General features: G+C 36.2%; 1 protein-coding gene across 1 annotated transcript in view; it reads left to right on the top strand.

Annotated features, from left to right (window-relative positions):
• LOC144959057 (tRNA wybutosine-synthesizing protein 5-like) overlaps positions 1 to 18,470 on the top strand; it is a 29,967-nt gene extending 11,497 nt beyond the window's left edge. Inside the window, exons 2-5 of the mRNA XM_078891412.1 lie at positions 1,084 to 1,805; positions 5,679 to 5,843; positions 9,947 to 10,099; positions 17,854 to 18,470. Coding sequence (XP_078747538.1) covers positions 1,266 to 1,805; positions 5,679 to 5,843; positions 9,947 to 10,099; positions 17,854 to 18,423 — 1,428 coding nt within the window. The 5' untranslated portion in view covers positions 1,084 to 1,265 and the 3' untranslated portion in view covers positions 18,424 to 18,470. The remainder of the gene's footprint in view (positions 1 to 1,083; positions 1,806 to 5,678; positions 5,844 to 9,946; positions 10,100 to 17,853) is intronic.
• The last annotated feature ends 427 nt before the right edge of the window (positions 18,471 to 18,897 follow it).

An 18,897-nucleotide genomic window follows, 5' to 3' on the forward strand; every position in this document is an offset into this window, starting at 1 on the left:
CAAGCATGGTCGACTGTATTATATAAACAATAACGTGAATGAAATCGACATCTCTCTGATCATTGTTATTGTTTTTTTTAGTTATCGCAGACTTTCTCGATCATATTATTATAAACGTTTAAGTTTTCTGTGTTGGTTCTATTGATTAAGCAATAAAACGGTGGATATATTATACCTAGACAAATAAACATCGATAGAAAAACCTGTGCAGTTTGCTATGTTTACCAATCACTGCCATTGTTTACATTGTAACGACTGTCCTAGAGGCGTGGTTATCTAGGTGTCTAGAGACAGAATGGTTGACGGCCACTCACTCAGGTCTTTGTTATTGCTTTTTGCAATCAGCATTTATGAGTAATTCTCACTAAACTGTATTAACCAGACTATAAACGTTTACACATAGGTTACACATAGTTTTGTGTGTTGGTCCGTTATACTTTCGGATGGCAATGTTGTGAGTTTCTTAGCCAAGCACATACTTACTATCTATTGAATGAATGTTCACCCAAAATCAGAGCTTAGTCAATGAATCAATCGTCTCGGTGTTTTGTGTTGAGAATAGAGCTCATAAGCTTAACTGCTCGCTGTCCTCCCCCCCCCTCTCTCTCTCTCTCTCTCTCTCTCTCTCTTTCTCTGTCTTTCTCTCTCTCTCTTTCTCTCCATCTCTCTTTCTCGTGGATAGGCGGGTTGTGAGTTTAAATCCACATCACTTCAAAGTTTTTATTCTCTATTGTCCCCTAGTATATTTCTACTTACTTCATTTCTTTTTATTATGAGCTGTTGTGAGGTGACTTGCTTGAAGTCACATACATTGGCTGGAGAGATCAAACTCAACACCTTCTGAGTATGTAGCAAAAATAAACATATCGCCGTGCAAGCCTTCATTATAAATAGATTCCTTTGTCAGAAAAAGACGTATGTTTGTATTTTCTTTCGCATGCCACAGTCAGAATAACTCGACACAAACGTAACCTGTACATTTTGTTAAACACTTTTTTCACGGGTTGGAGCTGTTGAGAAACTCTCCATAAAACCCGTTTTAAAAAATCAAACAATTTTACTGCTTTCTTCTTTATTTTTCAGATATTGTGTAAGTTTTTCAAATTCCCCCCTCACATCCATTCGGTCAAAACGATATATGTTTTCGTCATCGCGGATCTTGTAGGTCAACGTCAATTGACTTATTTACAGGTCTAAACCATTCCAAAGTCTTCTACAGGAATCGATATCCTCTTGGAAAAAAACCCCTTGATAATTCTAAGAGAATGTATACTAGATTTAGACTTGTGTCATTATCATTATTGACAATTAGTCTACTGTGTGGGTATTTTGTCAAAACCATCGAAATCAGTCGTAGCAGCAACAACAACAACAACAATAATAATAATAATAATAATAATAATAATAATAAAAACAACAACAACAACATCAAGGGCCATCTGAAACCTTTTGGAGAGAGTGGAACCAAAACCAACGTCAAACAAGTAGATGGATTTCCAGAACCCACGGATTTCTTTTCAAATTATTTCCTTCGCTCCAAACCTGTTCTCATGAAGCGGGCAGTTAAATCTGACCCTGCATTTAACAAATGGACAGACGGTTATTTATCTCAAGTCAGTCTCCGTAAAGGAAACCGTGGACATCTCTTTAATATTGAACCGGAAAAGAAGGAAAATAGGACGAAAAAAGGGCTACAGATGGAGTTGCATGAATTTTTAAGACGTTATAATACAGAAAAATACTTCCTCGTTAATGACGTGCCGCCATTTTTGACCAAAGATCTGACATTACCTCTTCCACTACAGGTAAGCCTCTCCACCACCGGCTCCTCCTCCTCATCCTCCTCCTCCTCATCCTCCTCCTTACTTCTCCTCCTCCTCCTCCTCCTCCTCCTCCTCCTCCTCCTCCTCCTTACTCCTCCTCCTCATCCTCCTCCTTACTTCTCCTCCTCCCCCTCCTTTTCCCCTTTCTTTCTCACAGATCAGTTTTAGTTACCAATAAGCAAATGCATTAGTTTGTTTTGGTTTTGTTTTTCTATATTTTATTATCATTGGAGCCTTCGCAATTTTCCCTCTAGCAATTGTTTACACCAGACAGTGTGATACCGTCATCGATGTAAAAGAATATAATATAATGAAAATAATTGAAATCTATCATTTCATCCTTTTTCAAGGGGAGCATTTACCCTAGGATCGTTGTGATATGCCTTAGGAAGACTCTGGGTTGGTTCCTGGTCTCCCATCATGGGCAGGGTGGCACTTTCTGTGTCTTCTATTCCCCTAAATCTGTTTTCCAATCTGCTTTCTGTCTTTGTCTTGACATGAGATTACTTGGTTTTGCCCGGGGCGCAGTACTTGGCTGGGAAGGAAACAGTCAAATGCAAAGTTTATTGTTTTGGAAGATTATATTTTTTCATTTGTAAATCATCTCTCTGTTATGTATTGTTATGTTTGTTATTTTGAATGTATAAAGCAAGCATTTGAGTGTATTCCTCTTAATGGGATCTTGTGCTGGTGTGTGGGTGAGACATTTAGGTGATCTCAAACTAAGTACATTGATAGTGTGCTCTTGGAATCTACATCTGTTCCCTATATGAATCACTTCTCTTTGTCTCACTCTTTTACTCGTCATTTTTATTGTACATCTAGAATCTTTTCACTATCCTATTTTCTTCCTTTTTACTGGCGCTGATATGACCTAAATGTGTTGCAAGCGCCGTAAAACCCTTAGAAACAAACAAACCTTAGAAAGACTGGAATAACTAGGCGTCAACTGAAGTACGCCGCCGAAAAGTGATGAAGGCGCGGTGACTTGCTCAAGGCCACACAGAAAGACGTAAAATAGAAATCGAAACCTTCTCGATGCAAAGCAAAAACAATACCCCAGTATCCCATGCCTTGTTGCCCCTTAATTTAATTTGAAATCAATCCAAAAAAAATCGATTTTGCAAAATTGAGCACAAAACTGAAATCAATCTTCACACATGACGCGCTTCAGTAGTTTGTCTGTCAACCGTTAGAATTGGTGAATGTCACAACTTTTTGACTAACTGATGGTGTCACCTGATGGATTGTTTGTGCTTGTATATAAATCCAAATTGTATAAATTCTGAATAACAGTTCATCAAATTTTGTACAGCACCTTCCTTCCTCTATTTATTTGTGTAGCTTTCTTTTCATAAAATCTCATTTATGTCAGGGTACTGTGACGATTCGGTTGCTCCCAGTTAGTCGCAAAGCAAGATAATCCGAAACGTCAACAAAAGAAGAAGAAAGGGAAAAGACTAGAACTATAGAAGGAGGAAACTCGTTAATTTCCCTCAAGAAGGAGATCAGGCCACTGTTACTGGGCTTAGCCTGATTCAGAGGGAATGGAAAAAGAAGAAAGTACGTGCCTCACGGCCTGGCAAATATAGCGAATAAAATTAATAGAGAGCCAGGTTTACGACCACGATACATTAATTACGTAACTATGTAACATCGATAACATAAAATAGAAACGATACAACTCTACTTAGCCATTTATCCTTTCTCCTTACATCCACGAATAGGGAATACTACAATTGATAAAATAATAAAGAACAGGTCCGCTGGAAAGGGGTGTACTGTTCAACTAGACATACTTACAAAAGACCCCTCTGCTTTCCTGCGCTACGCTTATATAAGCATCAGGCTCAAACCCTGATTGGCATAGCACTCTGGGAAGGACGGTCAAACTCCACACACGTTCGGGCGATGCCTAGCAACCACATTGCCAGGGCATAACAGTACACAGCAGACCGCAGGTTCATCACCCTTACAATTGTTTTGGAAATCAGATGTTTGTCGAGCACTATGTGATGAGGCGTTATCATGCTGGAATATCACTACTTGATTATTCTGATTTCGTATAAACGGGAAGAAGGTTCTAGAATATCTCTGTTGTATAGGTGGGGATTATGAATTGAGTCTTTGATATTTATAAGCTAAATTTTTCTACCACCGGTTATCAGTCCTCAAACCATTACAGATCCATATCCCCGGAAATATTCTTCAATGGTGCTTTTGTCATTGAAACATTCACTTCGATGAGGGTAGAACAAATTTCGTTTGGCTCTAGAATCAACTTCAAAAATGGATCCGTTTGTATATAAAACGCCGTCCCAGATTTTATGATTCCAGTTCTGGTGTTCATTAGCCCATCTCAATTGTGCAACTTCGTGCAAGGTTAAGCTTTGGGGGAATTGCGGGTTTGTGACATTTAAAACAATGTTTGCTGATCATTTGATGTGCAACGGTTGCTTAGCAACACTTATGTGGAATTAATATATGAAATAATTCATGATTTGAGTGAGCATTTGTTTACTAAATGTAACTTTGTTACCAACAAGTTTGGCGGTCCGCATCAGCTTCTCAATTTTGTCAATAACGAGATGAAATAAATTGACCTTTACATAAAGCAATATCCACTAAATATGCTCAAAGCGCTTTACAAGTGGTCTCTGGTCGCCTGTTCGACGATATTACAATTTTTTCGGCCATGTACTCATCTTCAACCTGAGTACGGTGAGAGAATGTGAGTCAAGAGCCCTTTTCCAAGGACTATAATATGCGCCGAGCGCGAAGCTCGAAAGCGAGTGTCATACCACTAGATATTCTCACTGGCCTATTATAAATATTTTTTTTTAAAATATAGGGTTGGAAGCAAAAATATTTCGTATAGCCTAAGTTGAATTTTTGCTAACGAATACAGAATTACTGGCAAATATAAAAATAACCTAATTTATACAGATTTACAGCGACTCTTTTCCAAATTAAAGATAAGTTCATCACCCGCTGACCCAAATGATTATTTAGAAAAATCTGCTATGGGGTAATGACCGGTCATTTGACGACTAGAACAGCGAATAGCACAGGTTTAGATGAGTCGGCAGATTAGCCTTTACCTGCTAAAGTAACTTACATAATGTGTACGTTGGCTTAAGCGGCAAAATTTCAAGTTTGAAAAATTTTCCTAACGGATTTTGATGATTTATGGGATAAATGGATATGGGTGAGCTTATTTGATCTTATCTGTTCAATCCGAAGAATACGTTTTTAAACAGTAAACATTTGATTTAGGTTAAGCTTAAGAGCATTTTATTCTATCTGTTGAATCGAATGAATAAGATTGTCAACCGACTCTCGATTCTCCCAGTTTTGTAGTCTTCCAATGTGTATTCTGCTAAACAGTAATATATTTTGGAACGTTGGGCAGTATACATTAAAAAATCTTTACGTGGATGACAACAGAGGGATGTGCTACAACTACTAGGCCGACTACTACCATGCATTCACAAAATAGGAAATTTTGTTTGCAATCTCATGTTATTTTTTAATTAATACATTTTGTCGCTAGAAACTATTGTACGAAAAAAAACTTTAAGAACATTTTTATCTGTTCCAGTGATGTAATTAAGCTAAACTTTCTAAAAAGAACTGTCGTGATAAAAATTTGTTACAAAAATTGATGTAAACATTTTTCACAAATGATCTGATATTGTCTTGAATTGGACCTATAAAAGTATTTGAAAATGTTTGGATGAGACTGACTCTAAAACATTATTATTGAAAGCATGGCTTTATATTTGGCATCGCAGTGATATCCGTTAGGAACGACTATGCGTTGTATATTTCTTATACATATCATTTTATCCTCAGTCTCTCAAATGCCTTTTACCCAGTCAACCTCATACGGCAACAATGTGGATGAGTAGTGGTGGGACCAAATCTGTTGTCCATTTTGACGATGATGACAACATAAATTGTCTCTATAGAGGTCGGAAACATGTAGTGCTCCTGAATCCACACACTTTCGAAGTAGGGGTGAGTGAAAACGTTACAAAAAAATTCTTATATATAGATTTTAATTATTGTGTTGTGTCGAAATAATTATTTTGTATTCTGTTGTTGTTGTTGTAGTTGTTTTGATTGCTGTTATTGTAGTTGTAGTTGTTTGTGTTGCTTTGATGTAATGATGATGATTGTGATAATGATGACGACGACATCGACGACTTCGATGATTATGATGATGATGGTGATGATGATTATGAATATGATGATGACAATTGATGATGATGATGATGATGCATACTGCTGCTGAAAAAGTACCGTCCAGTTTTCAACTTTCCTTTTGTTACAAAGCTTTTGGAAAACCGGAGAACCACAGCACAGAGACTGCCTTTCTTCGACTATTAAACCATCTGACTTGGATAATAAGCTGAACATTCTCTGCCTCTTTGATTTATCTGCGGCATTTTTACACTAATTTCCACGACATACTGCAAAGCCGTCTTGAGTGAATTGTCACTATAAATAGCACTGCATTGAGCTGGTTTCGACGATGTTTTGCTGAATGCTGGCAGACTGTCGTGGTGAGTGGTGTCAAATCTGATATGTGTTCTTTGAAATTAGGCGTCCATCAGGGCTCGGTCATACGACCATTCCTTTTTACTAAGTATATGCAGCCACTGTCAAATGATATTAAGAAAAGTGATAATTTATACCAGTTTCCCGCAGGTGATACTCACATATTTAATTCTTCTATCTGTCATGATATTGAAAGTTTAATTGGACGACCTGTTTAAATGAAGTTTGGATGGGCAAAAACAAAATCATGATTGATGAAATGACAGAATTCCTAACCTGCATGCAAAATATCCTAAAAGCATAAAATACATTGGAGTGTTGATTGACGCTGATCTTAAATACATTGAAATACAAAGAATTAGCAAAATTAGAAACCTTATCCCAACAAAAGTAGCAGAATTATCATTATTATTATTATTTTTATTATTATTATTATTATTATTATTATTATTATTATTATTATTATTATTATTATTATTATTATTATTATTATTATTATTATTATTATTATTATTATTATCATTATTATTATTATTATTATTATTATTATTATTATTATTATTATTATTATTATTATTATTATTATTATTATTATTATTATTATTATTATTATTATTATTATTATCATCATCAATATTATTATTATTATTATTATTATTATTATTATTATTATTATTATTATTATTATTATTATTATTATTATTATTATTATTATTATTAGTATTACTGTTATTATTATTAATATTATTATTATATTATTATTATTATTATTATATTATTATTATTATTATTAATTATTATTATTATTATTATTTTATTATATTATTTTATTATTATATTATTATTATTATTATTATTATTAATTATTATTATTATTATATTATTATATATTATTATTATTATTATATTATTATTATTATTATATTATTATTATTATTATTATTATTATTATTATTATTATTATTATTATTTATTATTATTATTATTATTATTATTATTATTATTATTATTATTATTATATTATTATTATTATATTATTATTATTATATTATTATCTTATTATTATTATTATTATTATTATTATTATTATTATTATTATTATTATTATTATTATTATTATTATTATTATTATTATTATTATCATCATCATCATCATTATTGCTTTTGTAGGTGACACAATTAGACCGCCGGTCGTCGTTTTGTTTTGCAAATCGACCTGTTTCAGGGAAGCTAAGTATATAAGCCAGCGGTTATTTTGGCAATCTCCAATGGTTTCAAATGGTCTCCAAATCATTGACAACCTATGAGACAAAGTAAACTTTAATTGTAGGCGTTTTATTGGGGTTTCATAGGTTAGTAATATATATTATAAAATAGTCCTCCAGTTTTTTTAGGCCCATCGAGCCGGAGTTTATTCTGGTTTCTAGAACATGAAACGGACTATAGCAATTGCTTTTGGATAGGACGCTAATCTATCTCAAATTACTTTCCGCCACATCTAACAGAATTAGCTACAAAATCTCGACAGCACCCAGGATCGATCGCGGACACTCTGTATGTGAAGCGATTGCTCTACCAACTGAGCTATTGGGACCCCCATATATATATATATATATATATATATATATATATATATATATATATATATATATATATATATATATATATTTATGAGTGTTGGGTACTTGTAGGTACGAAGGTGCTCGATAATGATGGTTAGAGCTAATATAGAATACAAATTGTCACTCACATTTTTTGTGGCCGAGACGATTCGTTTCTGTGTCTCTTTACACGTCCTCAGTCGGAAGTAATCCTTAATAATGTCTGAAGAAAAAATTCTTACTCTAAACGAGTTGCTTGTTCTTGATTTTGTTCTGTAGTGGTGATTAGTGTTGATGTGTAGTGGCATTGTTGTGGTGTGCTCTCATTGCTTATATTATGAGGGTGAGTGTGTGTGTACATGTGTGTGTGTGTGTGTGTGATATTGTTGTGGAATGACTATGACGCTTTTTTGGCAGTTTCATTTTAGAGGGCCATTACCAACCACAACAGACAAATCATATCCGAAACCAACAACATCAATACAAATAAAGACAGCTGTAACTGCAGAAAGGAAGACAATTGCCCTCTAAAAGGAAACTGCCAAAAAAGCGCCATAGTCTACAAAGCCACCATAACCACTGATAACACCGCAGCACAATACATCGGCAGCACAGAACCCCCATTCAAAACACGATACAACAATCACAAAGCCTCCATAACACATGAAAGCAAAGCAAAGAGCACCAAATTAGCAATGCACTATTGGGAACAAATAAACACTAATAAAACATCAACAATAACCTGAGAGGTCGTCAGGCAAAGCAGCCCCTACAGATGCGGTGCTAGAAAATGCAATTTATGCCTGACAGAGAAACTGGAAATATTATTACACAACTACAGAAACAATAGCACCTTTAACAAAAGATCAGACCTAATGACAATGTGCAGACACTCTAACAAATTCAAGCTCAAAACGCAAAAGGTCAAATAACCACCCCCCCTTCCCCCCCCCCCCTTCCCGATCCCATTATACCCCCCCCCCCCCCCCCCCCGCCTACCCACGCAACCACATTCCACAACAATATCACACACACACACACATGTACACACCGCACAGAACACACCTACACACACACACACTCTCACACACACACACACTCATAATATAAGCAATGAGAGCACACCACAACAATGCCACTACACATCAACACTAATCACGACTACACAACTAAACCAAGAACAAGCAATTCGTTTGGAGTAAGAATTTTTTCTTCGGACATTATTAAGGATTACGCCGACTGAGGACGTGTAAAGAGACACAGAAACGAATCGTCTCGGCAACAAAAAATGTGAGTGACAATTTGTATATATATATATATATATATATATATATATATATATATATATATATATATATATATATATAGTATTGGTGTCCTGTAGTTCAGGCAATGCTCTGTAAATTTAACTGTTCAAAGCATATTGCGATGAGTCAAAGTCGACTCACATGAATCCAATTACACTCCCAGTCGATTGGTTTGTAGATAACAGATCTATAGAAGGTAATGTTTATATTTAAAGTATTTTATTTATATATTTACCGTTTCTTTAATATTAAAGTTGAGCACTTTTATTTCGGGTTTTTTGTTTCTATACATCAATCTATGCATTTAGTATACAATTCAGCTCACGTCATTTTTCGAGTAAATGACAACAAATTCAACAACATCCATTAGTCTAGATGACAGATATTGTTCATTGTCTCTTGTCCTTCAGACACTCACGCAAATAATTTGGTGAAAAAGTGTCCATCCTTTACTTTCCAAATATATAAATCAATTGTTGTTGACATTTTCTATTAACTAACAAGCTACCGGGAATTTATTGGTTTTGATACTTGATTAAATTCGACAGTTATTACAACTTTTAAATATATATATATATATATATATATATATATATATATATATATATATATATATATATAAATATATAAATGTATATTTATTTCATTTTAGAGTATAACGGAAAATATCGAAAGGGGATATTCCTACATGGATGTTGACAGCGTGGATTTGAACCACTACTTTACACTCCAGGGGGCCAATTTTACCATTGTTGATATGGATCCCGGAGATTGTTTGTACATTCCAAGTAGTTGGATTCACCAGGTGAGTTGATGATTTCAATTAATCAGATGGATGTCCAAACTATTTGAATATTTTGTGCGTTTGGAAAGATCTAACGGTGACGTCATCAAACATAGATTTGGCCTTGAATAAAGACAACGTGAGAGTCATTAGTCTAAAACTTCTTAATCTTTCTGCCGGTCTATTCTTAAAGTGTTTCTATTTACTTCCAGATAATCTGTTTGATTTTATTTGGCACACATTCTTTTTATTAAATCATGAAAGTTTAGTGTCTTGACCCTGTATTTGATCTCAAGTAGTTCTTTAGAGACGGAAGGTCAATAAAGCCAGAATCTATCTGGATTTTTATAGCGCAAAACGGACAGTAGCTCATCAGATTTAATAGGTCCAGCTACTTAATCAACGCTAGGTTGACACGATGTCACCCACTCACTATCCAGCGTCGTCTTCATTGACGTTGGGTGCCTGCACTCTGTGATGACAAAAGTCCGCCCATTCTCGCTAGCTTGACAGGAAGTCAAAATAAATCTTAACTGTCCCCTTGACCGATTCTGCTTTAAGAAAATGAGCTGCCAACTGGATCTAAGAAACTAAAGGGGAAAGGCAACGGCACATAACAGACGTTTAACTTTTTCTTTTTTTATTAATTTTCTTAAAGTCTTGTACATAAATTCCAAGATGTATTGGCTCAGGAAAGATTTAAAAATTACGTTGTTTAAAGAAAATAGTATTCATGGAAACAGCTGACATCTTGGGGGGAAAACAACGGCCATTAAACCATCCTAACAGCTGTTTTGTTTATGGATACCTTTATTTCTACAATTGTGTGTATCGAGATGTTAATATATTTTAGAAGATGTGGTAGCCGGGATTTTATGTATATACTTTCTGACATCAAAACGCGGCTCTTCCAATTATTTAATATTATATAGAAACAAAATTAAACTGAAAGTAATCGATACGATTAGATAAAGGTTCTTGGATGAGGTAGAATCTAACCGGCAAATACTTTAGTTTTGATAAAAAGTCATTTAAAAGTTTACATATCCATTGTGATAAAATTCTGGTCAAACTTTGCTAATTGAATTAACATAACTAGAAATTACAGGAGACAAAATGTTATTATTTGTGATCATATTCATTCTTTGAGTCATGATTGTTCGTCTCTTGCAGCAGCAGCTTCTAATGGCGTCACACTTATATGGTATGATGATCTATGCTTTTGGTACTGTCGCGAACACGCCAGGAAACTTCGTCGCAACACAACGCTCGACTAGACGCTCTGCGGTCTCGGGCTTTTTGCCACAAGGTGTACGTGTGGGACAGGTGGAAAGTCCACATTAATGAAGTGACAATGTTGTTAGGCAGGTTCTCCACAGAAGTCGATTCGTTGTCATCCAATGCCTCCTCTTGCTTGTCCCCCAGTATCAAGGAGTCTACGTCCCCGCTCTCACGAGGGACAGCATTTGCCCAAGTCGACTTCCATCTCATATATGCAACCCTGTCCGAAATCAGAGAAGCCAAGTACAAAGGTTGCCGGGACATATTTGTGCTCGAAATGGGGCCACCGTCCAGTATGCGCCTGGGAGGGTTTTTTTTCATTTCCCCTTCCATTTTGCTAAGCCAGCGTAAGTTAATTGTCTCCCTCCAGACATAGGGGGAGGGGGTGGAGGCGGATTGCTGCCATTATTGGGCTCCATTCTTTAGGTGATTTGCCAACATTCCCGACACTATATTCATAGACTTGCTATGTTTTGCATCTACCTTTTCTACATTCCTGCTCCTACCCCACCATGGAGCGCAATACTCCGGGGTAGAATAGCCTAGTGAAGTCTGCAGCAGTGCTTGATTAGCAACCTAAGTCGTTTCCCCCAGCTTCCTCAAAAGACTGTTGGATTTTTCTGATTTCAGTGCAACACCTTATAGATGGACCCGATAGGTGAGGCTGCGATTCTGCGTGACCCCTAGGTACTTTGGATACTCAGTACAATTATCGGAGACGCTAAGTTTCCGGTACACGGGTGTTCCAGCCGCTGCAGAGATGGAATGCTGCAGCCGTGTTTCGTCTTTAGTTGCCACTTGTCAAAGAAGGATTTGAGTTAGGTAACATCCTCACTGAATACGCTCTCGAGACGGGTCCACACTTTACTACGACAACCAATCAAGTCCAGAAATGAAAACAATTACATCAATATTGACTACATACTACCTTTACTAATTGATTGGCAAACCAACGCATCGGCAAAACCACATTATTGACTGTCAGATCATTACGCCATTGCTTTCGTGGTCAATCTGACACGTCCACTCTCTTTTAGACGAAAGATTTCGTCTAAAGGCTTGAGAAAGATTAACAAGGACAGTCTGGATAGGGAAATGTCGGAGTGTTTGCAGATATCAAAAACTAGACTGCAATCCAATACGATGAGAAGCTCTCTGAGCTCCTAGAGCGCCATGCTCCAACAACAAGGACAGTCATGAATCGACCATCGTTCCCGTGGATGAACATTGCCATAAAAGAGGCCAAATCCGAGAGAAGACATCCAAAACGACGATGGAGATCAACCGGTCTTTCCTTACATAATTTTTTTTGCAGAGAACCATGTAAAAAATACACACGCTGATTACTAACGCAAAGCGTACTTATTTGAATGATAGTATCAACAATTGTCCAACATCATACTACTGAAAGTGCCTTCTAAAAATTCAAAACGACCTTTTGTGTGAGTCTAACATGGGTAAGGTTTCTGTTTTGTTATCCTGGATCAAAGTGCGGCGTTCAACACTATAGATCATTTGATTCTAGTCGTGCGTCTCTCCAGAACGTTTGGATTGTCTGGATCAGCACAAGTCAAGTAAAAGGAAGAAAATCGAATATTTTTACGGTTGACTTTGGTGTGCCCCAGGGATCTGTTCTGGGTTCCATTCTCCATACTTTATACACACAACCATTGGGAAGTGTTGTAAATCATCACGGCGTCACGTATCATATGTACGCTGATGACACTCAGCTATACCAATCGGTAAAACCAAACAAAATTAAAGGGTTACTGAAATCGGTGGGGAACTGCATTGGATATGTGAAGAACTGGACGGTAGTTAAAACACTGAAAATGAAAGATGAGAAAACAGAACTCTTATTATGTATTCCTAAAATAACATATTTGACTAAGGCCTGTCGATTTATATTCATGATGTGAAAATAACATTTTCTAAAAACGCCAGAAACCTGGTCATTTATTTCAGCATTGATCTGTCCATGGAATATCATGTGACACAACTTTGCAACGCACTTTATTGTAAAATTAACCGTATTGGGCAACTTTCGGCAGTTTAAAATCTAAATTCCTCAAAGACTCTAGTGTTTGCTGTTGTTTTTTATTCATTTAGACTATTGTAATTCACTCCTGTCTAATTTACCATGTTTCTTACGTAATAAACTGCAGCGATTTCAAAATCGAGCTGCTAAAATAGTTTTAAGAAAAAATAAGAGAGAAGACAAGACTCCAATGCTTTTGACTTTACACTGGTTTCCCATTAGGGCCAGGGTGCTCTTTAGGGTTGGAGTCATGTGTTTTAAATGTTTTCACGGAAGCGCCCCTGCATATGTCAATGATGTTGTCGATCCATACGGACCGCCCCGTGCATTGAGATCAGGTGATTATGGTCTGGTTAAAGTGACAAAACAAGGGTAAAACAATTTCTGACAGATCCTTTAGTCACATTGCACCGTATTTCTGAAACAATCTCCCTTATCTCTTCTTGACTTCCCCACTGAACTCGCTTTCAGGAAGCACTTAAAAATTTGTTTATTTCGAGAATTCTTAATTTATTAGTTATTTTATTTGAGCAGACGGTGACCATACGAATACGCGATGTTATTATAAATAGGTAGATAGTTTGATGGTGGAAGGTTTGTGTGTGTGTATGTGTGTGTGTATGTGTGTATGTTTCTGAGAAAAAGAGAGAAAGAGAGACATATAGCGAGAGGAAGAGAGCGAGCGAGCGAGAGAGAGAGAGAGAGAGAGAGAGAGAGCAGAGAGAGAGAATGACAGAGAGACAGTGTGTGTATGTGTGTGTGTGTGCGTGTATGTGCGTGTGTGAGAGAGAGAAAGAGATAGAGAAAGAGAAAGCGAGAGAGCGAAAAAGATAGATTGATATATATATATATATATATATATATATATATATATATACAGAGAGAGAGAGAGAGAGAGAGAGAGAGAGAGAGAGAGAGAGAGAGAGAAACTTAAATGGATTGATATTATCTTTTTGCGCCTAGAGCTTTATTTTATAGAGGATCAGGCGTAATATAAATAGAATTCATTATTATTATTATTATTATTATTATTATTATTATTATTATTATTATTATTATTATTATTATTATTATTATTATTATTATTATTATTATTATTATTAATATTATTATTATATTATTATTATTATTATTATTATTATTATTATTATTATTATTATTATCTGATTAACGAGAGCCAAGCTCCAGGGAGTTAGTGTTGCATGAGACTAATTTAGGCATTATACGACACTGGCAGTCCTTTCAAAATTCCAACCCGGATCAAATTTATATGTCAATAGCCAAGCGTGGCAGCTAGTGTGTGTGTAAATTTGAGATTTTCCACGGCCTCTTACCACCGTTGCTTCCTTCTTTCTGTCAGAGACTGATGTAATCTATTGCCTATGTCCTGGGGCTGGGACTGTTGGTACAACTTGTACAGCATTTCCGACTCTTCCGTCCAGCAAGGGGTGTAAAATTTCCGTTTGCTCTGTGGAATAGGGCAATGCGCGCTCTCAACCAGCAAACAATTATATCTGGTTATGTTCTCGGAATAGTAGGGCAGACTTGCTCGAGATAAGAGGTAAATTCCTCCCTGTTACCCTTCCTGAAATTCCATCTGCAGAGTGGGAAAGACTCCGTCCTCGGAATTGTCACCCCAGCTGCGACAAGTATTGGCTGGTACTTGCCATGCTGGAAGTCACCAAAGAATGTCCTTTAAACCTAAAACGTTACTCTGTTTGCTCCTTTCGTCACGAGGGTGAGGTAAGGAGTACCCTTGGCTGTAGGATCGTATACAAGGTGCAGATCGTTACAGTTCATCCATGATCGGTGTTGTTTATCTGCCTTGTTGCGGCCTGGGTAGCCGAACTCTTGGGTGTGGCTATCAAATCTCCCAGAGTAATGGAAGGATGGCGAACCACTTTGGCCGGTGGTATAGTGCACGTCACTTTTGGTGGTTTATAGATGTTGTGCAAATTCATCCCGTTCGTCTTCATGGAAATATTATCCATCCCATTGCTATTCGTGACACTCTCAATGACCTTATCTTCGTCAGCTCTTTAGCGTAAACGCTCCCATGAGCCTCTCGTTGGACCACCGTATAGCCTGGGATCTGGAATCAAAAAAATTGCGGGCCTGGATAAAGATAAATCTCCAGTAACAGGAAAATGTTAATGCTATGACGGCAGTAGCTTTGATTAAAGTTCATTTTTGCCATACTCTGGCTCTTGGTATTGAGGGAGAAAATATGCTTCTTTCCCAACCTATATCGCATTTTCCAGCTAAAATTGTGTTCGGAAGCTCCCTGAATTGTCGTGTGTGCCGGTGACCATGACAACGCAAATGCAGCAATTTTGGTTAGACCGCCTCGCTATTGAGAATTGGACATGGACGTAATCATAATACAATGTGTGGATCCCAAGATGATCGAAGCCATCCGGGCACCAGGATGGATCGTCATTTAATCACATATATTGGCGGGTGGTACATGGCACCCGCGTCCAGCTCGACGTCAGGAATGGTCTCTTGACGGTCAATCAGAATTACAGCTTTGCTCCAGGATATGCCTCAAGCACCTGCACCAACGACAAGGCGGTGATCCATTTGGTAGCAATGACTGTCTTAGTGATATCTTTGATCCTCGATTTGGGTATCGAAATGACTCGAATTGCGTGTATGCTATTTAAAAAAAAATAATTACGATGTTTATCAATGAATATGACTGAAAGTTGGCACATAGTTAAACAATATGTCATTTTAGATTGTGTCAAGCGGCAAAACTTGTGCAATTACTACAAGACCGTTAAATACAGATGTTTGCTCTTTGGAGTAAAATATTTCTAAAACTACCAAGAGGAGAGATTTTGCTAAGGTTATATATGCACTTTTCTTCTATTTATGTTTTAAATTTCATTGGATTATGATTAGTGATGAGTGACATCTCGCGACACGAAAATGACCTCAGCGAGGCAAGGCTGCCAGATGGCCAGACTTTCACCTGACCAAATTCGACTTCAAAAGTGACTAAATAGAAAATCATAATATGGCTTTCAACACTGAGACGGACCCCTTTAAAACGAATTGAATATTAACAAAAAAAATTGTATAGACAAAGATAAATGTCACTGCGGCAAAAAATTCTATGAATAAAATTTAATGAAAGAGACAAAATTATATATTTGGCCACACGCGAGGCCATTTGGCAGATCTGCTCGTGCCGTCTGGGAACACAAACTATCGCACGCTTTTTAAAGTTATTTGTTTTCATTGTCTTGTAATAGGGGTGTTAAATCGTCAACTACTGCATGTTGATTTAATAATGAGTCGATAATTCGACTTTTTTACACCTCTTTGTCCCCTTTGAGATAGACTTGTCCAATTTCTCTTTACCTCACAGTGGATCAACACATACCCCCCCCTCTCTTTCTCTCTCTCTCTCTCTATCTCTATCTTTCTCTCTCTCTCTTTCTCTCTCTCTTTCTATCTCTCTCTCATTCACTCTCTATCTATTTATCTAAATTAAATACTAAAAATAACATTAGCCATGGTTTCATGGGACTTTTTTGGTTGATAATAATTTAGTAGGCATTTTAATATCATTTGTATGGGTTGTAGTAGACACAAAATTTCACTTCGGAAAAGTTCTAAGTGATCAATATGTATATTTGTAGACAAAATTATGGTTGCCCCTAGCCATACAGCTCTTAACCTATACAAGTTAGAACTTTTCTGATGTCTTCAGAATGTTTTCTGATAATTTTGCCATGAAATTGCCAAGTTTCAATCTTTAATTCCAGGTATTAAGCGAGATACAAACCAGAAAAAAACGTAGAAAAAGCGTCCCATGTTATCCGAGTTTTTCTCTCTTTGGGGTCATCTAAATAATTGAAACCTTTGAAACTGCCTAACATTTTTAAATTTATGAATGGATTTTTAAAATTCAAAAAGATTTTCACTCAGTGGAGATAGGGTTTTGATTTAAGAGTAGAATAATGCCTACAAAAATAGAAAAAAAATTTCATTGTCATTGCTTCATTGGGTGTACTCGCGTGGCAGTTATGTTTGTTGTGTTGTCTTTATTTATATGAGTCACATTACTCACAGAATATTTCAATCAAAATTCTAGTTATATTTTGATTATGTACTCGAATTATTTCCGTGACTAAACATGCAGAATGTTGGTCTATTTCAGTTTATATATAACGTATACTTGGAAGTTACGTGTAAGACTGTACAAATAATATTTTTCTTTCTTTTTCATAAAAATCAATAATCAAAGTATTTCATACTAATAAATTCTAATTATTTTCTTTTAATTGTCAAAAAAATGTTTTTAGGGTCGCTTTCCATTAAAATTTCGTTAATAAAAACGTGGTATTCTTATCCATTGTTCTTTGTAGTTATGTCTGCCATTGAGTATCCCTCTTAGACATTTGTCGTTGTAATTAACTCTCCGATCTCTTTTGAATTCAAACAGGTGAGATCAACAGGAAGCAACCTGGCCGTCAATCAGTGGTTTAATCACATGGCCACAAGGGATATTTTTCTAGAAACCAACCCAATAAACCGCGATGATTGGTGCCACTGCAAAAACACATATTCCCATCACCTGTTCCGAAAGGAAATATCAAAAGAAGAAGAAGCTAAGAGTTTGATGTTAAGGAACATTGAAGTTGAACATTCTACCGCCGTCTATATTTTTCAGCGAGAGTTACATCGATTAAAATTACAACAGAAAATGTCCCAAACGCCTCCAGACAAAGCAGATAAAGGAGTCAGTTTGGAAAGATTGAAGGAAGTTATAAGATCACATCCACAGTTTCACATCCATGAAATCGGCACTGAACTTAATGTAGACAAGAATGGAGAAGAAATGTTTATGGTTAGTTTGGAACAACTGGACAGCGATGGCGATGGGTTTATAACGGTGTCAGAGTTTGGTCAAAATCATATCAAGGCTTGGGATGACCTTACAGACCGAGTTGTCAACACCATAAAGTTAAGATCTCTTACAGATCAAATACTGGAATTGTTACGAGATGAGTAGGTCCCTCTTTGTTTCGTTTATTGAATTAAATGCAAGAGGAAAACACATCTATTCTGTTTCTGATGAGTTCGTTATTTAGTACAAGGTTGCCAATTTTCCGTATATTTACGGAATCCAGTGTGTTATAAGCCAGCTGTATACTTTCCAATCACCCACTAAATAGAAAAAATATGTAGCCTACACTGTGTCTTTTTAATAATAATAATAATAATAAATGACATTTATATAGCGCTTTACCCCGTTGTCACAGGCTCTAAGCGCTTTACTGTGATATAAAACAAAACATATTACAGTGAGACAAGTGTAAAGGAAACGTGATACGAATTCAATTTAACAACAACAAAATATGAAAATAATATTGCAACATTATGACGTAAAAAGATAAAACTTTAAGCGAGATTTGAACGTTGTCAACGAATCCGAGCATCTCACGTGTGATGGGAGAGAGTTCCAAAAATGGGGGGGCCGAAAATT

Source organism: Berghia stephanieae, chromosome 13, assembly GCF_034508935.2.
Source record: "Berghia stephanieae isolate SIO BIC M18660-M18661 chromosome 13, UCSD_Bste_1.3, whole genome shotgun sequence".
NCBI lineage: Eukaryota > Metazoa > Mollusca > Gastropoda > Nudibranchia > Aeolidiidae > Berghia > Berghia stephanieae.